A 25,498-nucleotide genomic window follows, 5' to 3' on the forward strand; every position below is an offset into this window, starting at 1 on the left:
ATTTTTTATTTTTAAGTAATGTCTACACCCAGTGTGGGGCTTGAACTTAACATCCCCGAAACCCTGAGATCAGGAATCTCATGCTCTACTGACTGAGCCAGCCAGGCACCACCCCCCGCCTTTTATAACATCCTTTTAATTTGTACTAAGTCTTTGAAATCCCATGTGTGCTTCATCTGTATGTCTCAGTTCAGACAAGCCACTGTTTTTTTTTTAAATAGGCTTCATGCCCAACATGGGGCTTGAACTCACAACTCTGACATCAAGAGTCACATGCCCTACCAACTGGGCCAGCCAGGCGGCCCCCCCCCCCAATATTTTTTAAGATTTTTTTTTTTCTTGCTGACTCTTATACTAAAAATAAGTTGTATCATAATTTTACTGTAATCAACGATGAAGAAACTCTATTTTAAACACATTAAGGCAGCATTATGAGAAATTAACTGAATTGTGCGGTTTTATTGTTAAAGCTAAATAATGCTGAGACATTTTCATTACCGTGTGTATCATATGAGGGAATGCAGATGTTAGGAGAAACCAGATGTTGAGTAACTAAGGTGGAGAGACGTGACCTTTCTATGCCACCCTCACATTGTCAGTGTTGAAAGGGACCTGAAGAACTAACACCACTACACTAGACCTGGCATTTAATCTCGAAAATTTTAATGAATTTACAGGAAGAGACCAGATAACATATAAAATGCGCTAACCTACCTGGTGACTTGTTAACAACTTGTCACAGCTTTTGCATGGAAATAATTTGTTTGATTCTTCTATTATATTATGGACTAGCCAGGTGTTTCACCAACCAGTTCAGCATTTTGTAAATCTTAAAAAATGTTTAAATGTTATATTTAGGTTACAGAGTTATTTATGGACAATAAAAATGAACTTGACCAGTGTAAGTCTGACCTGCAAAATAAGACACAGGAACTTGAAACCACTCAAAAACATTTACAAGAAACTAAATTACAACTTGTTGAAGAAGAGTATATTACATCAGCTTTGGAAAGTACTGAGGAGAAACTTCATGATGCTGCCAGCAGGGTTTGTCTTTTGTTTTGATTTGTACTTGCATTAAAGAAATTAGAGAATGGGTAGAAGTAACTTTCTTTGCTTAAGCATTAACCGTGAAATTCTATTTATCCACCCCAAATGATATTTCTGTCAATTTAAAGAACATTATTTTACTATTTCATCTGAATTTTCCTCACTAGAGTTTCCGACTTAAGGAAAAAACCATTCCTGAAGTTTTGTAAAAAGAAAATAATTTTAATGTACTTTGGGGACATTGAGAACAATGATGCAGTACTTTCCCCTTTGGTCATGATTGGAACTAATCAGTCATAAAGAATTTAGCACCTTCTAATGGTGGGAGATGGTGAAAGAATTGTTTATTAGGTGCATGTTAGAGGAAATAGTAACACATAATAGAAAAATTTATGAGGAAGCATAATTACTATATTAGGTTGGCAAAATCCCTTTTCCTTGCTAGATGAGGGGAAATTCCTGGGCAACTGGATAAATTGGCATGAATTGAAAATGTGTTCTGATACAATATCTAAAACTTACTAGTCCTCATCAGGAGAAATCTTTATGTAGCACAGATATTTTCATTAGACTGTTTTGTCATATCCATCTTAACAACATTTATTTTAAAAAATCATGTATAGTTGCTTACCACAGTTGAAGAAACTACAAAAGATGTATCTGGTCTCCATTCCAAACTGGATCGTAAGAAGGCAATTGATCAGCACAATGCAGAAGCTCAGGATATTTTTGGCAAAAACCTGAATAGTCTGTTTAGTAATATGGAAGAATTAATTAAGGATAGCAGCTCAAAACAGAAGGCCATGCTAGAGACTCACAAGACTTTGTTTGGTAAGTTCAAGCATTTCTAATTAGTCTTTGTGTGATTAGTGTGAGACTAATTTCAAAACTGATCATTTACTATCTTAAAAAACTCAGGGGACCATGTCACTAGTCCCCTCCAGTGCACATCTGTCAGACTAGGGATTATCTTTTACTGCCTTTGAATTAAAACAAATCTTAGCTGGGTTTGGTTTTTTTTTTCCCTGTTTTCTATAAAGTAAGTTCAACCACACCCATTGTTTGTTATCTTCATTTAGGGGAAAAAAACTTTTTTTTTTTTAAGATTTTATTTATTTGAGAGAGCAAGAGAGCGAGCAAGCACAAGCAGGTGGTGGGGCAGAGGGAGAGGGAGAAACAGACTCACTGCTGAGCAGGAAGCCTGACGCAGAGCTCGATCCCAGGAAGGCAGAGGCTTAACCATCTGAGCCACCTAGGTGCCCAGAGAAAAAACTCTTAAATATTAGTTTTTTAATGCGAAAGTATTATCTTCACTATAGAAAACGTGTAAGATACAGAAATGTCAAAATTTGTAAAAATCACCTAGAGTCTAGTTGCTATAAGCCAACCACTCTTAAGCTTGATTTATTAATTTTATAACCTCTTTTACCTATTATAATACCGTGATTACCTGTAACTGGAGATCACAATGATTCTTGGTTTACTGTGAACTATAGTGATGGGTCTGATAAACTGACAAATATGACATGTGCTTGCAGAATACTCTAGAACATAAATAATTTATATTTGAAATGTTTCCTAGCTGATGTAATGAGCCAATTATTTTAAGCTTACTTGTTATTACAAATTTCCACAAGGATATAATTTTCTCAACCTCTTTAAAGTACTTCACATGTATTAGTATATTTATGTCAAAGTTTGTATCTTTTTTCTTTTTGGTATAGGTAACCTGCTGTCTTCCAGTGTCTCTGCATTAGACACAATTACTACAACAGCACTTGGATCTCTCACATCTGTTCCAGGAAATGTGTCTATACGTGTTTCTCAGATTTCTAATAGGATATTAAAAGAACAATCATTAGCAGCAGAAAGTAAAACTGTACTTCAGACGTTGATTGTTAGTAAATCTCTTAAAGTATTTTTCAAGTGTTACTTTGCTAAGTCTTCAAAAACAATGTTAACTGCTTCTTTCATTTTAAGTTTTACAAGACATGGTTATAAACATCACTTTAAGAGTAGATTTATATATATATATATATATATTTTAAAGATTTTATTTATTTGAGAGCGAGCATGAGCTGGGTGAAGGGCAGAGGGAGAAGCAGACTCCCTCCTGAGAGGGGAGCCTGAAGTGGGACTCAATCCCGGGACTGGGATCGTGACCTGAGCCAAAGGCAGAATCTTAATTGATTGAGCCACCCAGGTGCCCCAGATTTTATATATATATATATATATATTTTTTTTTTAAGATTTTTATTTTTATTTATTTGTGAAAGATTTATTTTTAACATTTTTGTTTTTATTTGAGAAAGAAACAGTGCGCCTTTGAGAGAGCACAGTGGGGAGGAGGGACAGAGGGAGAGGGAGGAGGGGTAGAGGGAGAGGGAAAAGCAGACTCCCCGTTGAGCAGGAAGCCTGATGCAGGGCTTGATCCCAGGATCCTGGGATCATGACTTGAGCCAAAGGCAGATGCTTAACCGAGTGAGCCACCCAGGCGCCCCCAGATATATATTTCTTTTAAAATTTTTTTTTAAAATATGATTTTTATTTTATTTTATCTTTTTTAAAGATTTATTTGTCAGAGAGAGAGACGGCGCAAGCAGGGGGAGCGGCAGACAGAGGGAGAAGCAGGCTCCCAGCTAGGCAAGGAGCTGGACGCGGGATCCCCTGGATCATGACCTGAGCTGAAGGGCAGTCGCTTAACTGACTGAGCCACCCAGGCGCCCCCGAGATTTATATTTTTAAAAGCAAATCTCTCCACTGTTTTTTTCTCCCAGAAAGATTAACTTCCAAATGCATATAACCAACCTTTGAAACTTTTTTCACTAACATCTTGTAACATTAAGAGCAGGAGTTAATAAGCCTAATAATTAGAAAGGACAGGTTTAGCACCAGATGAATTCAGGGGACCCACGAGTTGGTGGTTGGCTCAGAAATTGGTAAATCATCTTTTCCTCAAGGGTTCTGGAATGGTAATGCTGATGTTAAAGTTGACCCAACCAGAGGGGATATAAGCTGGTTAATTTTAAAATTATGGTAATACCAAGAAGTGCAAGAAAAAAAACTGCTAGAATTCTAGGAACACATATGACAATTTATGGGGTCAGATCTGTGTGATCAAGCCCTTCTTAACTGTAAGGCTCCTTTTCATAGTTCTACAGAAGCCACTCATCCAATTACACTAGTATTACCTCCTTCAGAGCTGATTTGAATAATACTCTTTGTTCTGTAATTGTATGATTTGCCCAGGAAGTCCTTGGCTATATCTCTTGTTTTCTTCTTTACATAGGCTCTCTGCCTCCCCTTTTGAGTCTAACAATATTTGTTGAACACTTTCCAAGTAAATAACTACAAATGTTAGTTGACACTGCCTAGATGCAGTGCTTATATGACACTTTTTGATAGATTTCTTCAGTCACCCAAATTTGACAAAGTTAATAGAGGCTCAGTTGGTACTTTTAGGAAATTGATTTATGCACTAAATGCAAGACTGTATTTATTGAGGTCTTTCTACCAAGTTCTCTGCCACCTTGTAAACACTGCTGGAGTCAAGAGAGATGACTGCTTCTCCCACAGAATGAGTTGAAATGATGATAGCTTTTCTTTCCCAAAGAACGCCACTAGCTTTTCCTTTCATTCCTCACTAATTGTTTCTGTTAGAGTTCCTCACCCTTCCCAAGTGAAGGGAACTTAAGGTCACAGTTTTTTCCTTTTTTGTAAAAATTACCAATCCAAAAAAAAAAAAAAAAAAAAATCCCAATCTACATTCTCAACTCCGTATATACCTCGACAAGAACAAGAACCTTGACAAGTTCTTCAGCTACAATAGGATATAAGTCACCAGGTCTTAAGAGTTTAATACTTCCAGCTCAGAGCCTACCTTTGAAGGCTATTTGGTTTCAGCCTTTCTGACTTATTTGAAATTTCTTTTGTTAAAATGTACTTAACCAGTTTTTTTTTTTTAATTCCCTTTATTTGCAGTGCTGAAATCTTATCAAATGATTGTCGTTTTCCCCTCTTCTGAATTCTTTGGACTTCTATTGCATTAGACTGTTAAGAATCTGTTGAACAGGGCGCCTGGGTGGCTCAGTTGGTTAAGCGACTGCCTTCGGCTCAGGTCATGATCCCGGAGTCCTGGGATCGAGTCCCACATCGGGCTCCCGGCTCAGCAGGGAACCTGCTTCTCCCTCTGACCCTATCCCCTCTCATGCTGTTTCTCTCTCTCTCTCGCTCTCTCTCTCTCTCAAATAAATAAATAAATAAAATCTTTAAAAAAGAAAAAAAAGAATCTGTTGAACGCTACGTGACCATTTCTTAATTACTGTAGGTAGAATAAGTAACGTGAATATAAACTCTAGAAACAAATAGGCTCTATAGGCTATAAAGATTAGAGAATGGAAACTTAGGATTTTACTATGCATGTGTTAACAAAGTATTTTAAGATACTGTCATTTAACCAACCAGGTTTATGGAAGTGAAAATATTCTTTTTAACCAGGATGTACTTAAGACTGACCTTCTAAATTCACTGGAAACAGTTTTATCCCCCACGATGGTGTTTATACTGAAAATCAACAGTCAACTAAAGCATCTTTTCAAGACTTCATTGACAGTGGCTAGTAAGGTAACAAGTGTTATGTTCTTAATTTCTCAAAATCATATTGTTTTTTAAGAAAGAAATTTTATATATCTATGGCCACATCTGTATACATGCAAAGCCATGGGTTATGAGGTGGAATCTGGAGGAGAGAGGAGATAGGATGCTCACTGCCATTGATGTGATCAACAAAATCCTGGCTAAGAAAAATGAGAGAATGATCTTCAAGATAAGTGTGTGTTCACATAATAGCATATATATATATAGCATGCTACCATGAGTGGGTGAGGAAGATGTGCATATTCGTGTATACATGCATATGCATGCACATCTGCCTAAATATGCATAAAATATCTCTGGAAGTGTTTAAAAAGGATAGCAATCTTCTCTCAGAGGTGAGAGTGGAACTGGGGTTCCAGGGGCTGGAGAGGGAAGACTTTTCTCTGCATACTGTTTTCTTGCTTGGATGTGTTCTATTTTGTATGTGTTCAACAAAGAAAGAAAGAAACTAAAATATGTTTTTTTAATTAAAAGAAAGAAACTAACTTTTTCCTTCAAAGATAGAAGATCAGAAAAACGAAATGGATAGCTTTCTCAGTACACTGTGTAATAAGCTACATGAACTACAAGAAAATACAATTTCTTCCTTGGCTGAATCACAGAAGCTATGTGAAAACTTAACTGAAGACCTGAAGACAATTAAAAAAATCCATTCACAGGTATCTCATTTAGGTGATTTGGGGAGCATAAAAAGGAAGTTTTATAACCTTTAACTTGATAATCCCTGTTATGTAATCTGAATGCTAATACTAATCTAATTAGTAGAACTAATTTAGAAACCTGAAAATGCCATAGCCACTCTTGCTTATAACAATAATTAATACAAAATAATTAAGAATACCTTTCTTGACCAGTTAATATTTTAGGATTTGCTACATTTAGGACCCTGTGCTAAAGCAGTATAAGACAAACAGGAGGGGCACCTGGGCGGCTCAGGCAATTCAGTGTCCAACTCCTGATTTCGGCTCAAGTCATGATCTCATGGTTGTGAAATTGAGCCCCGCGTCAGGCTCTGCACTCATAGGGGAGTCTCCTTGAGATTCTCTCTCTCCCTCTCCCTCTCCCTCTGCCCCTCTCCCTGCTCAAGCTCTCTCTCTCTCTCTCAAATAAATAATAAAATCTTAAGAATAAAGACAAGACCGTCCTTTCATCATACCAAGATGAAAGATGAAGCTAGAGAAACTTTTGGCAGTGCAATTAGAAGAAAATGGTTCTAGTATTTACAATGAATATGTATCTGCAATATAACTTGATAAATTGTTTTTTTCCTTGGGTAACATGGATAGTTATTCTCTTTCAGAAACTGTATCCTGTCTCTTACTATTTCTGTCTCATTGATGTCAGACATTTAGATTATAGCAAATGAATACAATTCTTTTTTTGTGTGTTTTTTGAAAGAGCGAGAGAGAGAGAGAGAGTGCATGGATGCCTATGGTGGGGGAAAGGGCAGAGGCAGAGGGAGAGGGTGAGAGAGAATCTTAAGCAGGCTCCACACTGGGTTCCATGCAGGGCTCTATCTCATGACCCTGAGATCATGACCTGCGCTAAAACCAAGAGTCGGATGCTTAACCGACTGAGCCACCCAGCTGCCCCAATTAATACAATTCTTAATTTTAATTGATTGTAAATGTAATTCATGACCTACCTTCCTCCATGTAAGCTGTTTCTCAGTTCATGACCAAAACCAAACCTCCAAACCAGGGAAGTCATAATCTGTAAAGATCAGATATATGGAAAACAACTCCTCATATTCTTAAGGCCTGAGGTAATGAGTGTGTAAAGTTTTATTAAATGAGGCTAATTATTACATGACAGAACTCTTTGGTCAATAAAACTATTGACATGATTTAGTGAGTAATAGAGGTTTCTTTTTCTTTGGAAGTAAGGGAGGGGGAATTCATATCCATGTCATCCAAAATGAGAAAGGAAACAAATCCAAGATTTTTAGGCAAGAGTTAAAGCAACTTTGAAGTAAGAGTATTTGTTTCCGTAATTGATAAGCATGAAACTTTTTGGAGAAAGGATTAACATCAAAATAGTAAAACTAATAGTTAACATTTCCTGAGCCACTCACTATGTGCTTATTCCTGTCATCAATATAGATACAGGTTCTATTACTAGCCTAGTTTTCTAATGAGGAAACCAAGGCTTTGAAAGCACATGAGAGTATTTAGATCCTCTGAGAGTAGTAGTGGTGATTTTTGTGCCTGAAAGGCATCCACTTTTGAGTTGCTCTGTTTCTAGAACATATTCTTGCAATTTGAAATTGTAGCAGTTTCTCATACCTCTGCATCAACCTGTCTATAACTTTTTAGGTATATGTTCTAAGGTAGATCAGCTTTTTATATATTAGCTGTTTGGAAATGTTTAAATTGATAAGCAGCTGTTTAAAAACAAGCAAAACACCTATGATCCAAAAAGTATTTTAACATGATTTGACTTCTTTGGCTTTACAGAAGTTCAATTTCTTAAGTGTGCTGTTTCTCAGATATTCTAGAACTTGAAGTTAGCACTAACAAAACAATTATGAACACCTGTCTACATGTAGATAAATCTGATAATACCTGCATTTTCCTCTACTTTGAGACGAGTAAAAATACTGACAGACTTTATTCATAGTCAGTCTTGGATATGTATTGTCAGCTGATGTGTATTTTAGAGATGTTGGTCGACCTAATGGACTGAACAGTGAATAAGAATGCTGGATGCATGTTCAGCTCTTTCTTGGCCTTTAGTGTAGCTTCTTCATTTTGTAAGTTTAAATCCCTATCATGTTGTGTGCCTGAAAAGAACTTGTTTTTAAAGATGCCAAGTATGAGCAAAGGTAAAATTATGTTTTATTAATATGATCCAGCTAGATTTTGTAAAATTTTTCAACTTAAGTAATTACTACTATTTTTGGACTACTTGACCCATCAGATTATCAGCATTACTTTTCTAGTAGTGTTATCAGTTAAGAAGCAACTGGTGCTCTAGACCTGTCAAAGTGGTTCTCCTAGCATAAGGTGACATCTTGGTGTATTTGCTTAGTTTTGAGGTACACTGAAAGTAATTTGTTACTAAATAATAGTTAAGATAGCAAAGTTTGCTAATTGTTTACTTTTTTAAAAAATTCCTTTAATATTATCCTTTTAATATCAGTTACACTGCTTTCCTCTATGGGTGAGAAGTGGAATTAAAGTTCTCTCGTTGAGAATTTGTATAATTCTCAGCTATGGGAAAATACTTCATGTCAATATTAGAGGAAAAGTTCAGGTGTCATAATTTCAACCTCTTCCTCTCCCACACCTTTCTTATAGGAACTTTGCCAGTTAATCAATCTTTGGGCAGAGAGATTCTGTGCCTTGGAGGAAAAGTGTGAAAACATCCAGAAACCACTTAGTAGCATCCAAGAAAATACAGAACAGTAAGCAGTTTTTAATTCTCTTTAACTTTTCAGGCGCCTGGGTGGCTCAGTTGTTAAGCGTCTGCCTTCGGCTCAGGTCGCGATCCCAGGATCCTGGGATCGAGTCCCACATCGGGCTACCTGCTCGGCAGGAAGCCTGTTTCTCTCTCTCCCACTCCCCCTGCTTGTGTTCCCTCTCTCGCTGTCTCTCTCTCTCTGTTGAAAAATAATAAATAAAATCTTAAAAAAAAAAATTCTCTTTAACTTTTCTCCGCCTGAAATTATTTCAGAATAGACGGCTTCAAACAGTACAAATAATACTATCAACCCGATTTCTCGTTTAACATTTTATGGTTGTTTTCTCATTCTCATTCCCTTTCTCTCTTCCCAGCCCCTTCTAATATTTTACATATAGATATCTTTTCTGAACTAGCTGTGCATAGGTTGCATCCATAATGCTCACTTTCCCCTAAATACTTCAGTCTGTATTTCCTAAAAATAAGGATATTCTCTTATATTACCATAATACAATTATTTTAAATCAGAAAATTAGTATTGGTAACTTCTATTACCTAGTATTACAGACCTAATTCAAATTTTGCCAGTTGTCTCACTGGTGTTCTTTATAAGAAAAGAAAAAGATTTTCTTCCTGCTCTAGGATTTAATCTAGGATCACACATTGCATTTGATTGTCATGTCTCTTGAATCTCCTTTAATCTGGAGTAGTTTCATAGTGTTTGTCTTTTATGACCTTTGCTTTTTCAACAGCATAGAATATTTATTTAGTACAGTGTCCCTCAGTTGGGGTTGGCCTTCATAATTAATTGGAATTTCTCTGTAGCTCCTTTCAAGATATTTTTCTTTGCCTTTAGTTTTTGGAGGTTTGATTATATTGTGTTGTCTTATATATTTTTTGAGGTTATCCTATTTGGATTTACTCAGCTTCTTGAATCTGTACACTTATGCCTCTCACCAATTATGGAAATTTTCATCCATTATTTGAATGTTTTTCAGCTCTATATTCTTTCTCCTCTGCTTGTAGGCTTTGATGACACAAATTAGATCTTTTATTGTGGTCCCATAGGTCTCTGAGGCTATAGTTTATTTTCTCTTTGTTGTTCAGATTGAGTAAATTTTATGAACTGTCTTCATGTTCCTTTGCCATCTCTAACCTGTAGAACCCATTCAATGAGGTGTTTTATTTCAGTTACTGGGTTTTTCAGTTTTTTAATTTTCATTTCCTTTTTTTTTTATCTCTCTTAATTCCTTTGCTAAGATTTTATTTTTTCCAAAAGTGTTTTAATTGCTCATTGAAACATTTTTGTATGGCTGCTTTAAAATCCTTGACAGATTATTCCAACATCTGAATTATCTCAATGTTGGCACCTGTTGTCTTTTCTCATTCAAGTTGTGATTTTCCAGAATGGTTTTGATTGTATCTTGAACATTTTGATTATTATGTTAGGAGATTCAGAATCCTATTTAAGTTTTCTTTTTTGGCAGGCATTCACTTTTGTTTAGGTTTAATGTGAAGGCCCTGGCCCAGTTTTGCGAGCTTTGGTTCCAAAGACAATTTTACTTTCAGAGCCTTTGCATTCTAATATGCTTCGTTTGGTGCTACCCAAATGAAAAAAATGTGTGTTCTGCTTTTGATGGATGAAATGTTCTATACAGGTCAATTAGGTCTATTGATTGTGTTATTTGGGTCATCTGTATCCTTACCGAGTTTCTGCCTATTTGTTCTATCAATTACTAAGAGAGGGGTGTTAATCTCCAATTACAATTTTAGATTTGTCTATTTCTCATCAGTTTTATCAGTTTTTGCTGCATATATGTGATGCTCTGTTGTTAGATGCATACACATTTAGTGTTGATATGTCTTGGAGAACTGACTGCTTTATCATCATGTAATGTCCCATTTTATCCCTGATAATCTTCCTTGTTCTGAAATCTGAAGTCTATATCTGAAACTAATATAAGTACTTAGCTTTCCTTTCATTGCTATTTGCATATAATGTACTTCCATCCCTTTACTTTTGGCCTACATCTTTATATTTAAAGTGGATTTCTTGCAGATAACATGTAATTGGATCTTGCTTTTTCGTCACATTTAACAATGTATGACTTTTAACTGGTGTGTTTAGACCATTTTCATTTAAAGTATTGGTATAGTTGGATTAAAATCTCCCATTTTGCTGTTTTCTATTTGTTGCATATTCTGTGCTTTGTTTCCTTTTATTCCTTTCTGAATTTAAGTTGAGTGTTTTTATGTTTTCATTTTATCTCTTCCATTGATTTATCATTTATACTTTTTTTCTTCCTTTTGTTTTTTTAAGAGAGAACGTGCATGAGAGTGGCGGTGGGGGGTTGGGGGGGTGGGAGAGGGAGAGAATCCTAAGCAGGCTCTGAGATCATGACCTGAGCTAAAACCAAGAGTTAGACACTTAACCGACTGAGCTACCCAGGCACCTCTTATCATTTATACTTTTAAGTTACCTTTTCTAAAAATAGTTTTTCTAGGATTAATGATACATATTTTTAAATAATGTTAATACACTTCCAAGTAATTTGCTATTTCAGCTGTGATAAAAGGACCTTATAACAGTATGTTCCCAATTTCTCCTTCCCATCTCTTTTGCATTGTTTTCATATATTTTGCTTTGGCATATGCTGTATACACCCAGGACACTGTTACTCTAATCGCTTTATTTATTTTTTATTTATTTTTTTAATGTGGCTACTAGAATTTTTTTTTTTGCTGCTAGAATTTTTTTAAGATTTATTTATTTATTTATTTGACAGAGAGTGAGAGAGAGCAAAAGAGGGAACACAAGCAGGGGGAGTGGGAGAGGGAGAAGCAGGCTTCCCGCTGAGCAGGGAGCCCGATGCGGGGCTCGATCCCAGGACCCTGGGATCATGACCTGAGCCGAAGGCAGACGCTTAACGACTGGGCCACCCAGGCGCCCCTAGAATTTTTTTTTTTAATGACTTTATTTATTTATTTGACAGAGAGAGAGGCAGAGACAGAGAGTACAAGCAGGCAGAGTAGCAGGCAGAGGGAGAGGGAGAAGCAGGCTCCCCGCTAAGCAGGGAGCCCGACACAGGGCTCAATCCCAGGACCCCAGGATCATGACCGGAGCCAAAGGCAGTCGTTTAACCAACTGAGCCACCCAGGCTCCCTGCTACTAGAAAATTTTTAATTATGTGGCTCATATTATATCTATTGAACAGTGCTGTCCTAGAATTCTAGCTGTCACCTATTTTACTACGTAACTCCTATCACTGGTTTTCCAATTCTGTTGATCTTATTATATCATTATATCATGCCCCATTCTGAACTCTTCTTTCTAGACTCTGAAGTGTCTAGGAAGTGTTTCCCCACTTTTTTTTCTAGTGTTTAGACTTAAGGATTTCTGGCTTCTTCAATAGCTCTGAAGGGAATACTGGAATAGGATTGAAATGGCTATGGAACTATGATATACTCTTTTTAAGCCCCCTACAAGCCATTTTCCCCAATCTTTCTGACATTTATTGCCTATAGCAGTGGTTTTCAAAGTGTGGTCCAGGGACCGTGTAAAAGAATGAGCCAGGAGTAGGGCCCAGGAATCTAGGGGAGGTTTCTGTATACTGAAGTTCGAGACCCACTCACTGCCTGTGGCACTTACTGTCATGGATTGTAGTCACTCCTGAATAAATTTCGTCTTCCTGCTAGGTTGTGATTCCTTGAGGGACTAGATTTGTGTTGATAGTTTCCAAGCTTATCACTTGACTTTCTTTTCCTTTTTCAGTCATTTCCATTTAACCTGTAGTTGAACTTTGGTTTTCAACCTATTTGCTTCCTCCTTTGGTTTCCTCACATGGTCTACCATCTAGTGGCAGTAGAGAGTAACTTTCATTCACCAAAGTTTACCTCTGAAGTCCTGAAAGGACTTTAGTTTTCTATCAGGGGCATATTGCAGAGTGTACTGTGTGTGCTAGGTGTATAGTTTGTCACACCCAATATAATCTTCTTAATTATCAGAAAGCTTTATAGTTGCCTTTGTTTTACAACATTTATAATTTTTTCCATTTATTTAAGGTCTTGGACAAGGCAAAACTACTTAAGATCAGAATGATTGATTGTGGACAGTTTAGGGACTAGACTAGAGGCTGCAGGTGATGCCCTTAAGAAACATAATCTAGTAGGAGGAAAAAAATCTAGATTTTATTTTAGTAACTATACAGTCATTACTCTATGAGGTACAAAGTAAAGCATCATATCTGGAGGAGAGCTGGAAAGGTTTTATGAGAAAAGAGACATTTCCAAAGGTCATTTAATGGCCGATGTGATGTCAGTCTGCTGTGAAAAGACACTGGCCAAAGCATCCATCGTCAATGTAGAAGATTGATTAAGAACATGGGCTCTGGAGCCAGACTGCCTGGGTTCAAATATGCCATTTTTGAACTGTGTGACCTTGGGCAAGTTATAGGTCTTTTGAGTCTCAGTTTTCCATTTTAACAATGTTCTCTTTTTCTATAGGACATCTAAGGATATAATCAGCAAAACAGCCTCTCAGAGTACACAGTTTTGTGCTGATTGTGATGGCTTGTCACAGGAACTCAGACGCTGTAACCAAGAAGGTACAAAATTGGTTGAAGAGTCTGTGAAACACTGTGATAAACTCAGTAGCAACCTTGAAGTAGTATCTCAAGAGACTGAACAGAGATGCGAGGCCCTGGACGCAAGCACGCTTGCTTTTTCTGAACAGTGGGTATCTTGCTTAAACAAAAGGGAAGAAGAACTTCAGAACTTATTGGAGGTAATAACGTTGTATTTGGAACCTACTTTGGAGAGAATAGTAATAATCAGAAAATTAAATATTCCTGGCTTAGAATTGGTTTCAAAACAGATGATATTTTAAAATACTGAATGAATTAAATTTTTAAAGCGTAATAGTTGGTATCCTTATTCATGATCTAGTCTCATGTACATATCTTCTAGAGCTTGAAATAATTTAACTCTTGTGTCTATTTGTCCTGCATCTATCCTTGGTTTTTGACTTGTTAGTTCTTTCAGTTAAGGGCACCCTGTTTTTTTAATGTAATTCAAACCTACTATTGCTTTAAATATTTAGGATATTGTTCTGATTGGTCAAAGGATACTTGATAGTTTTGTGTGTTTGCTTGATCTTAATACTTGCATGAGCCCTTTATGGCTTGGTTTTTCTTTCTGTGCTATAAAAGGATTTTACTAATATTCTCAGGAACTAGGTAAAAGAATATAAGTTAAAAAAAAAAGTATTTTAAGCTCTATATAAGCTATCTTTACCAAAAGGAACCAGGGCTAATGGAGAAATAGCTGATTTCAGCTTTAAACAGGAAATATACCAGATAAGCCTAGAGATGCTGTCATACCAGAAGGTAAGGGAGCTATTAAAGATTAGTGGGGTTGAATCAAAAAAACATAGGAGCCCACCTGATGACACTCCTTTGTTTAAATATGGTATAATTTGAGTTTCAAAAGGAATAATTGCTATAATTGATTAAAATACATTAAATATATTAAAGCTTATGCATTCATAAAAATTTCATAGGTCTCCTTTGGATCATGTTAGGGAGGCAGTGCATTATTCTGAAAACTGGTAAATAAAGGGAAACAGTTGAGCATCCATATGTCTTTGCCAAAAGAATTCTATCATGGTTTAGCAGGATAGTGGATGGAGAAAAGTGTTTCATAGAAGAATCCCAGCTAATGTAGAAGGAATGACAGAATTTGAAAACCACTGTTTTGCAATCCTAGTGAGATAACCCCCACGGACATTAATTACTATCTACACCATTTGAAAAAAACTGATGGAGAACTGTATTTTTATTTATTTATTTATTTTTTAAAGGTAGGTGTGTGTGTGTGTGTGTGTGTGTGTGTGTGTTTAAGTAATCTCTACACCCAGCATGGGGCTCGAGCTCATGACCCTGAGATCAAGAGTCTCACACTCTTCTGACTGAGCCAGCCAGACACCCCTTGATAGAGAACTTTATAATTAATAGGGTGATTACAGGCAAACTCACTAATGAATCTTTTTTTTCTTTTAAATTTTATTTATTTTTTAAAGTAAACTCTACTCCCAATATGGGGCTTGAACTCACAAACCTGAGATCAAGATCTGTATGCTCTACCAACTGAGCCAGCTAGGTCCCCTACTGATTAATCTTAACATGAGAGATAGAACCAGACATATGTGCTTTTAGCAGCACCTACAAAATATTCTTGCCAAACACTTAAAAAAGTATGAGGAAAGCTATCCTCTTATTAAGAGAGCTAAGACCAGAGGGTCTTCAGACCTAGTTTGCGTGGGATAGTCCTTGTTTACATCTGTTGTTTGGAGGTAATTGTTTTTAAGAATGGCCCTTTTCACTCTGAAAAGTATCCCAGTTTGGGTGATAAATTATATAGTCATCTACTTAAGACAAATCAACCAAATCTAATGATAAATTCAAATTGTGAAAAACATTTGAGATAATTGGGGAAGTTTGCATGCTGACTAGATATTTGCTATAAAGAAATCAATGTAAGTTTTTCAGATATGAGAGTGGTCTTAAAAAGCTCTTAACTCATAGAAGTGTATACTGAAATAAATGGATGAAATGATACAGGATTTCCTTTAAAATAATTCTATGGGAGGAGGAATAAGTGGTTAATCTTGTTTGATCTATACCCCATGTATTGATAAATGTTGAGACTGGGTAAATACAAGGGGGTTAATTATACTATTCTCTCTACTTTTGCATGTGTTTTTAAAACTTTTTACTATGGAAAATTTCAAGATAAGGGGAAATAATATATTGAATAAAACACTGACAGCTTTGATTTTAATAACGAAAGCTCATTTGCATCATTTACAGGTTATAAACCAAGGCTGTAAGGCTGCAAGTTCAGAGATAACTGAAAAATTAAATGGACATAAGGCAGCTAATGAGAACCAGCATAACACTTTTTTTGGTCAGATAACTACTGACGAAGAAAAGTTAATGGCACAAAGTCTAGAACTTAACGAAACCATAAAAATGGGTTTGACTAAGCTTAATTGCTTTCTACAACAGGACCTGAAACTGGATATTCCAACAGGTACTTTATTTATTTATTTATTTATTTTTAAGATTTTATTTATTTATTTGACAGAGAGAGATATAGCGAGAGCAGGAACACAAGCAGGGGGAGAGGGAGAAGCAGGCTTCCCGCAGAGCGGGGAGCCCGATGTGGGACTCGATCCCAGGACCCTGGGATCATGACCTGAGCCAAAGGCAGACGCTTAACGACTGAGCCACCCAGGCGCCCCTCAACAGGTACTTTAAAGGGAAAGAGAATTGTTAAAATTTTTGAGGTTGAAGTCAACCTTGTACTGTGCCAGATGTTCAGAAAAACCAGGTCCTGCCATTGCCCGGTAAGAATTTTCCATCTCACTGTAGTCACCTCAAATGGAAAGAGTGGAACCCTAAAATACCTTTAATCAAATTAGATGTCATGATATGGGTGTCATGTACTTGTCATAAAATTCGGGCATTACAATCAATAAAATTTTACAAATATTTAGGGAGCTGGCTTGGTTAAGAGAAGATTTTTATTTATTTTTATTTTTAAGATTTTATTTATTTTAGAGTGTGTGTGCAAGCAGGGTGGGAGCAGAGGGGGAGGGAGAGGGACAAGCAGACTCCAGGCTGAGCAGAGCCCAAGGGGGGGCTTGAGATCATGACCTGAGCTAAAATTCAAGAGTCAGAAGCTTAACCAACTGAGCCACCCAGGCAGGCACCCCTTTATTTTTATTTTTTTAAGAGAGAGAGAGCACAGAGGAGTCGAGGAGTGGGGGTGGGTGGAGAGGGGCAGAAGGAGAGAATCTTTTTTTTTTTTTAAGAGAAGATATTCTATTTTTTTAAAGATTTTATTTATTTATTTGAGAGAGCGTGCAGGAGCAGGGGGGAGAGGGAGAAGAAAGCTCCCTCCTGAGCCCCCTGGGAGCCTGATGCGGGGCTCGATCTCACGACCCTGGGATCATGACCTGAACTGAAGGCAGCCACTTAACCAACTGAGCCACCCAGGCGCCCCAAAGAGAAGATATTTTAAAAGCAAATAAAAAGAAAAGCCAGCAACCATCTATGTAGCACAGTTTATAAAAGGGCATTGTAATACCAGAAGTAGTTGAGGAATGTAATTACATAAATGTCGTTTACTGGAAAAAGCTCAGCGTATTGTGTATTTCCTTATGTGTACCTCTCATTTTGTCAGATGGCAAAGATCATTTTAGGCTATAGTGATTTCGGGAAGCCTTCATGGAAGCAGGTATGCAAGCTATTGAACAGGATGAGTAATTGAACTATTCTTTGGATTGCATTTAGGGTCACAGACCCTGTAAATTTACTAAAAATCACTGAATAGATGTCATGGTATGTAAATTCTACTTCAAAACTTTAAAAAAAAAAATAAAACAATTATAAAAGGAGATGATGCTAAAGAATGTTAGTTTATTTTTTCCACAAGGGTCCTGTAATATTTATTTCCACTCTTCAATGAAATTAGGAACATAAGTGTTAAGCAGAAAGGCAAGTGCTTGTGTAAAATATGTATGAGAGCATGAGTTCATTATAAAGAAATGTAATTGGGGGGCGCCTGGGTGGCTCACTCGGTTGAGTATCTGCCTTCAGCTCAGGTCGTGATCTCAGGGTCCTGGGATCGAGCCCCGCGTCGGGCTCCCTGCTCAGCGGGGAGTCTGCTTGTCGCTCTGCTCCTCCCCCCGCTCATTCTCTCTCCTTCTCTCTCTCAAATAAATAAAATCTTTAAAGAAAAAAAAAAGAAAAGAAATGTAATTGTTAATATTTAGTTGCCACCAAATTTAAATGAAATGATTATCCTATCAAAGATCTCATTGGGAAAGCTGTACTCTTATTCCAGGAATGCTACCATTTCTCAGAACACTTCGATTCCTTTTAGAACCTACAGCACATCTTTTGTACATCCTCAGAGGTGGATAATTTCATGTTTTTGTGGTAGGTTGAATCCTGAAAATAGTTGAGTCTATCTAAGATCATTTGTCAAGTTAGGAAATAGTAGTTGTAAGCAATCTGTGCATGACAAGTAACAAGACTGATTCCCATGTGTGGCAATGGCTATATCTTTGGAAGCCAGAGACTCATTGGGAAGTATACATTCTAACAAAAAAAATCTCACTCATATACCACACTTCAATCTTTTCCTATTTATGTAATGTCCACTAAAGGTACGACACCACAGAGGAAAAATTACCTCTACCCATCAACGCTGGTGAGAACCGAACCACGTGAACAGCTCCTTGATCAGCTGAAAAGGAAGCAGCCTGAACTGTTAATGATGCTAGACTGCTCAGAAAACAACAAGGAAGAGATCAGTCAGGTAAAATTTTAGAACTCTCGCATAAACTCCTTATGTCATCATCTTCATATGAAGAATTTTATTCTTTGCCCTTAAATCCTACCCTGTTGCATTAATGGTAGTCGTCTGACCCTTAAGCCTATTGCTTTTAATCTGGACATTTTAAAATTATTAAAGTAATAATAATAACCAATATTTATGTTGTGCTTATTATGTGCCAGAGCCTGTTCTAAGCACTTTCCATACATATTTACTCAGTTAATACTCTCAGTAGCCTTATGAAGTGGGTGCTAGTACCAACCCCGTTTGAGAGGTGAGGAAACTAAGAATTTCCAAGTCATAGGACGGAGTTGCAAGTAGAACCTAGGAGAGCCCCACAAACTGTGCTCTTATGTAGTAATTACAGATGAGTTGGGAAGTAGAAAATAAAAAATAAACTGTAATCCCATTATTCTGAGATTACTACTTTTAATATTACAGGTACTTCTCTATGAAAAAACATATTAGGGATTATTTTCATTATTTATTTTTTTAAATTTCAAAGTTTTTTTTTGTTTTTTGTTTTTTTTAAATTTTTATTATTTATTTATTTGAGAGAGAGAGTGAGAGAGAGAGAGAGCACAAGAGGGGGGAGCGGGAGAGGGAGAAGCAGACTCCCTGTTGAGCAGGGAGCCCGATGCGGGACTCGATCCCGGGACTCCAGGATCATGACCTGAGCCGAAGGCAGTCGCCCAACCAACTGAGCCACCCAGGCGCCCTGTTTTTTTTTAAGTAATCTCCCCACCCAGCATGGGGCTTGAACTTACAACGCTGAGATCAAGAGTCCCATACTCTTCCAACTTAGCCAGCCAGGCACCCTCATTATTTTTTAGACTTCCTACTAATTTGGTTGAGGTTTAACTTTTATACAATGGACATTGTGTTATTTTCAAAGAAGAAAGCTGCACGTATTTTGTGAAGATTTTTAAGTCCTTGGACTTAATCACTCATCTACCTTCTTATGTTAGGACTTGGATGAAGAAAAGTCAGTTCTAGGGCACTCTGTTGAAGAACTTCCAGGTCAAGAGCCATCTATAGATGCTAGTGTGGATTGTTCATCAAGTGGTGGGATTCCATTTTTCCAGGTACATGATTATATCCTGTCACATAACCCTTCCACATCTGAAATAAGTCAGTCGTTGGCTATTGAATATGAAGGTATTACTCTTAGTGGGCGGAACAGCAAAATATTTTGTCATTCCTTTGGGATGGCTTGTTAACTTTTCTGATTTAAATTATTTACACAAATATGATAATTGATCAGGGGTTTTCTGTAGGAAAATTAAAGGCAAGGTTTAACTTAATCTCCATCCTCAGATAGTACTCTTTAGCTGTTACGGTTTTCCCCTTTCCACTTCCTACATATGCAGAATGGATACTGAGAGCAGTCATTTCTCTCTCCCCTCTACCTTTGACAAGAAGTCCTGGAGCCTATATCTGCTCATACTCAGACTTTGAAAGCTAAGAAGTTTAAAAGACAGAGACTGAAGGCCTCTCAGGTTATATTAGTTTCTCCTACCTGTGGCTTTTCTCTTATTAAGGATTCCCCCATGTTTCCTGAGCCTCCTTACCTGCCTTGATCTTGTACAGTTAAATCCTGTGACCTCTCCCAACTCCTTTTCAACACTCTTGGGAGCATGGCATTATAAACTGCCCAGCATCTTTCCTTTTATTTTGAAGACATGAGCCTAGACACAGTCTGTGATGGAAGGATTTTCTCACATAAGACACTGATGTCTACATTTTACAGTCGAAGTGCTGCTTCTGATAAGTGTATGTTCTTGTACCTCGTAGACTTGCAGGTCTTCCCACCAAGGCCTAAAGAAAGACCCTCCATCTGCGATTTAAGCTGTTAGAACTTCTAGCTTAATTTCTGTTAAATTCCTCTCTCTTTGTACTCAAGGTAGTTTTGTCCCCAGATCCTTCCTACCTTTTGCTTTACTCTTTACTATGAGAGAACTCTAAATATATTTCTTTTCATTTTTCAACCCTCTCTTCTATCTTTAAAGTTAAGGAAAGAAGGAAAGTTAAGAAAAGAGAACCCTAAAAAAAAAGAAAAGAAAAGAGAACCCTAGTGACTACTTAATCCCCTGGCTGGAAATCCCTTCATTACTACCATTTATGGCATTTTGAAGGCTAGGCTTAGTGGTTCAGCTAGGGCAGGGAAGGCCCTACCGTACCAGAAAAGATTTGGGATTGGATTTTAGACCTTGAGCTGAAGTCTGAAAATTATTTTTTCCCTGCTAGCAGTCTCATGGGGCAATTTTCTGGGTTTGAAATTCTGAAGTTGGTTTATGATTTGTCTCAGCGTGGATGATTGGTTGTGCAATGAATGTCATTAGTCTCCTAAAGCTCTCTATGGGCAAATGTGAGAATTCCAATGAAATATAATTCCTAAGTGAGAAGTATGAAATAAGTTTAAGATAAAAGCTAAAATACAGTTAAAAAAATGTCTTGAGTTAGCCATATATCAGATTCTCTGCTTAAAATAGAATTGCCTTTTTTGTATGATATCAAATCTTTGTTTTCCTAGCGCAGGATTTCTCAATAGCAGCACTATTGACATTTTGAGCTGGATGATCCTTTGTTGTGGTGGACTATCTTGTTATTATATGATGTTTAGCAGAATCCCTGGCTTCTACCCACTAGAAGCCAGCAGCACCTCCTAGTTTTAACAACCAAAAATGTCTCCAGATATTACCAAATGTCCTTTGGGGGGTAAAATTGCTCCCTGTTGAGAACCATTGCCCTACAGTAAAATCTTTAATTATGCCTTGGAAAATCATGCAGAGAATTAATACTTCTTTCACCTCACTCCTTCCATTGATGGTAAGATGAGGAAGGCATTCATTTCTACTTGCCAAACAAATTGTTGGCTCCAATTTGTGCTGAGCCTTTTCCACACTTAATTTCTTGCCTATAACCCAGAGAACTTTGAAAATAGAGTGTAGCTAATATGTATCAAATGTTACTTTATATTGACTTAATTTCTCCCATTATGTCCACAGCATAAAAAGTCACATGGAAAAGACAAAGAAAACAGAGGCATTAATTCAGTGGAGAGGTCTAAAGTGGAAGAAACTACAGAGCATTCTGTTACAAGGAGCAGACTACCTCTACGAGCCCAGATAAATCTTTAGTTAACTTGAGGGATTGGTGATTCTATTTTTAAGAAAAATGAAAAATAAAACCTGTAACTCCAGAACTTGAGCCTTATGTATAGATGAAAAACAAATGGAAAATATCAAGGCAATACTGTAAATTCAGTTGGATTTAATATGTCTACTCATTTTTCTGTCATCCCTGTAGTTCACTGTGTATTAAGTTGGGTTTTATTTGGGACTTGCATTGAGTAAATATGTATTTTTAGCTTTTGATATAAAATAACCCTTTCCTAAAAAATGAAAAATATTTTTCTCAAAAAAAATAATAAAAAAAGGAAAAATATTTTTCTTGTATTTCACTAGGCAGCATATATATAGAAGTTGTACTGTTCTTCTAGGCTTTAACTTACATAGGTAAATATTGCCAACTCGGTCTTGGGAAGGACCATCTCTACTTTTCTTGCTATGATTGAATTATGTCTGTATCTGCTTGCCTCCTTCCCTAGACTTTTCCATTCTGCATTCTCAGCTCACTTTGTCCTTTTTCATTTGTGACCAAACCATTTGTAGAGCTACAAAATGGTATCCATTCTTATTATGAGATAGTGTGAATTTTACCTAGAAGTCTTAACACTTTCTGTGGTTCTAAAATTACTGTCAACAATAAACATAACTCTAGAAGTAGTCCTTCCTTCAGTATTTTTAGTTTGTTTCCCCCTAGATATAAAAGCATTCCTTTATGAGGCCTAACACATTAGCCCCCACAGAGTTCGTAAAAAGCCAGCTTCTCTAGAATATAGATTACTCTTATGGGAGAACTACCAAGAACTCTGATTAATGGCTGTGTGGCCTATGTGTTGTGCAGAAGGTCCCAGTGAGTTAAGGGCTTTTTGGAACTATTAATTATGACTATAATTTATATCTCTTTGCTTACCTGATGAAACTTTCTTCTTTGTATATAATAAAATATGTATATATATTTTTTTCTTTAGTGAAATCTTAACCCTTAGAAGGGTCCTGACAATTTTGATCTCGCAGCCAAATTTCTGGAAGTTGAGATTTTTCAGCATGAAGAGCAAGCACACTTAGAAGGAATATAGGCAAAGAAAAAATTTTGTGCCTATATCAAGTTAAGTATATACATTTAGAGAGATTTGACTGTGATAGCTAAGTAAAGTCAAACCCAATTGGAGAATTAGAAAATGTGCTACTTCAAGGAACTAAATTTACCTTGCAGAAGTATTAATCACCTTAATAAAAATAATGATACAGTTTCTCTGCAAAATCAGATGTCAACATAAGCTATGGATAATATCTAACAAAATAAACTGCCCTCAGTAAATCCATTAATAAATTTGGTTTCTACATTAACTTGCTTGCCCTATTATTTCTTATTTGGCAGTGGGTCTCTTTACAGAGTTTAACAAGTTGTTCCAAAATTCCTAAAATACACTTCTTGCTGTGTCTCTCTCTGTCAAATAAATAAGTAATCTTATAAAAAAAAAATACACTTCCACACAGATACCACCTAGGATGAAGTGCCTTGGTAAACATCCCAGGCTCCTTCAGTTGCACTCTAAGGGACTACGACCTTAGTATAAGATTAATGAGAAACAGATTGGTCCTCACAAGGCCTGATGTGTCCAGCTTTAAGTCATCAGTTTCCGGACGTTTTAAAGTTATCTAGGAATGCTAATGCAACTGACAAGCAAAAATAAATCACTGGAGAATTTTTTTTATTTTAAGTAGGCTCCACACCCAACCTGGGTCTCGAACTCACAACCTCAAGATGAAGAGTCACATGCTCCACTGACTGAGCCAGCCAGGCGCCCCAAATCACTGGAGAATTTTAACATCCCAAGTCTTAAATTAGCTCTACAATTTCTCATCTACAATATCAAGCACTCAAAAACTAACCATCAGGAAAAATAGAGTAGGAAGCTTCAAGGATTCATTCTTCCTGAGGCAAAAATGTTCAGAAACAACTTGGTCAGAACTAGGTTTATAGCAACCAAGCAAGTGCTCAATCAAGAGAAGGCAAACTAAAAACTAGGAAATCTTTTTGGTGTTTTACTTGCCCTTGCTCCATTCCTTTTCCCAGCTCCACGGTGGTCAGACTGCAGCCCACATTCTCAGAGCAGAGGGACCCTGTTCACTGGTCCTGAGGGCACAGAGGATCTCGTAATCTCTCTTTTTTTTTTAAGATTTTATTTATTTATTTGACAGACACAGAGAGGGAACACAAGCAGGGGGGGAATGGGAGAGGGAGAAGCAGGCTTCCTGCCGAGCAGGGAGCCCGATGCAGGGCTTGATCCCAGGACCCTGGGATCATGACCTGAGCCGAAGGCAGACGCTTAACGACTGAGCCACCCAGGCGCCCCAGATCTCTTAATCTCAAAAAATTGTTCTGTCTGGGGCAAACCAAAGGCCTGAAGCAAGGCACTTGCCTTTGTGTCATCTAATTCACAACTCGGGGTGGAAAAGTGGCAGGCATTTCTCAAAACTATGATAAGGCAAATGAACAACCTGCTGCTTCCTGCAGCAAAAGATGATAGTTGAGGTAAAATAAAGGGGTGCCTAAAGCCTGAGAGGGAAAAGACAGGAGACAATTTCTTGAGGAAATTAGGCCATTCAAAGACCATGTATACTGGGGAATTGAGAAAGCCTCTCACGTCCAGGCCAATTTACGTACCTAGAGAAGACCCTAAGCTTTCGCTACTGCTGACTGATCTTTAGGTTCGGCACAAGCAGAAAGTGAAAGCTAAGGTAGATTTAAAAAAAAATTTTTTTTAAAGATTTTATTTATTTCAGAGAGAGAGTACACAAGCAGGGGTGGGTGGGGGTAGACAGGCCACGGGAGAGGGAGAAACAGGCCTCCTGCCGAGCAGGGAGCCCGACGTGGGGCTCGATCCCAGGACCCCGGGATCATGACCTGAGCCGAAGGCAGATGCCTAACGGCTGAGCCACCCAGGCAGCCTGCTAAGGCAGAGTTTAAACGGCCTAGCTAAGCACTGAAGGTGTGCTCCCAACAGTCTGCAAAGACTGGGAGGAGGTTTTTTTGTCTTTTCTTCCCTTTTTTTTTTTTTTTTAGTTCTTGTTTTATTTTTTGGTTATTGGCATTCAAGGAAATCTGTCAGCAGTAATACTAGCTGACTGCAAAGCAAAGAGCGCCTTCAGAGACTACCTAAGTCAGAGAGTTGAGATTTGAAAGTAGTTTAGAAAAGTGGGCGCCTGGGTGGCTCAGTCGGTTGGGCGACTGCCTTCGGCTCAGGTCATGGTCCTGGAGTCCCGGGATCGAGTCCCGCATCGGGCTCCCTGCTCGGCGGGGAGCCTGCTTCTGCCTCTGACCCTCCCCCCCTCTCATGTGCTCTCTCTCTCTCAAATAAATAAATAATCTTAAAAAAAAAAAAGAAAAGTAACAAACCATTAGTGCCACAGCAAGCAACAGAAACAAACCCTGAGGCGTGAAGACTGATTTCCAGGATGTCACATTATAATACTAAAAAAATTTTAAGATTTTATTTTTTTGAGAGAGCACGTGTGCACACAAGCAAGGAGGGGCAGAGCGGGAGGGAGAGGAAGAGGGAAAGAATCTCAAGCAGATTCCCCGCTGAGTGGGGAGCCTGATGCTGGGCTCAATCCCACAACCCTGAGATCATGACCTGAGCTGAAATCAAGAGTTGGACAATGAGCCACCTAGGTGCTCCAATACTAAAAACTTTTAACAAAAAACTAAGAAGTATGCAAAGAAACAAAGTATGGCCCATTTACAGAAGAAATTAACACAAACCATCCCTTATGAAGGACAAATATTGGACTTTAAATGAACTGTCTCAAATATGCTCATAGAGCTAAAGGAATTCAGGAGGGCAATGTCTCAACAA

General features: G+C 37.5%; 1 protein-coding gene across 2 annotated transcripts in view; it reads left to right on the forward strand.

The window, feature by feature from the left end:
- The window catches only part of KIF11 (kinesin family member 11), a 42,370-nt gene extending 20,655 nt beyond the window's left edge, over positions 1-21,715 (forward strand). Inside the window, exons 12-22 of one of the 2 annotated variants that reach the window (XM_035025139.1) lie at positions 859-1,047; positions 1,674-1,881; positions 2,775-2,947; positions 5,548-5,673; positions 6,207-6,365; positions 9,006-9,112; positions 13,612-13,891; positions 15,975-16,197; positions 18,341-18,492; positions 19,479-19,595; positions 21,519-21,715. In XM_035025139.1, the coding sequence (XP_034881030.1) occupies positions 859-1,047; positions 1,674-1,881; positions 2,775-2,947; positions 5,548-5,673; positions 6,207-6,365; positions 9,006-9,112; positions 13,612-13,891; positions 15,975-16,197; positions 18,341-18,492; positions 19,479-19,595; positions 21,519-21,650 (1,866 nt within the window). In that variant the 3' untranslated portion in view covers positions 21,651-21,715. The remainder of the gene's footprint in view (positions 1-858; positions 1,048-1,673; positions 1,882-2,774; positions 2,948-5,547; positions 5,674-6,206; positions 6,366-9,005; positions 9,113-13,611; positions 13,892-15,974; positions 16,198-18,340; positions 18,493-19,478; positions 19,596-21,518) is intronic. The other variant, XM_035025149.1, reaches the window with a different exon arrangement.
- The last annotated feature ends 3,783 nt before the right edge of the window (positions 21,716-25,498 follow it).

Source organism: Mirounga leonina, unplaced genomic scaffold (genome assembly GCF_011800145.1).
Source record: "Mirounga leonina isolate KUSES-001 unplaced genomic scaffold, KU_Mleo_1.0 Mir_114, whole genome shotgun sequence".
Taxonomy (NCBI): domain Eukaryota; kingdom Metazoa; phylum Chordata; class Mammalia; order Carnivora; family Phocidae; genus Mirounga; species Mirounga leonina.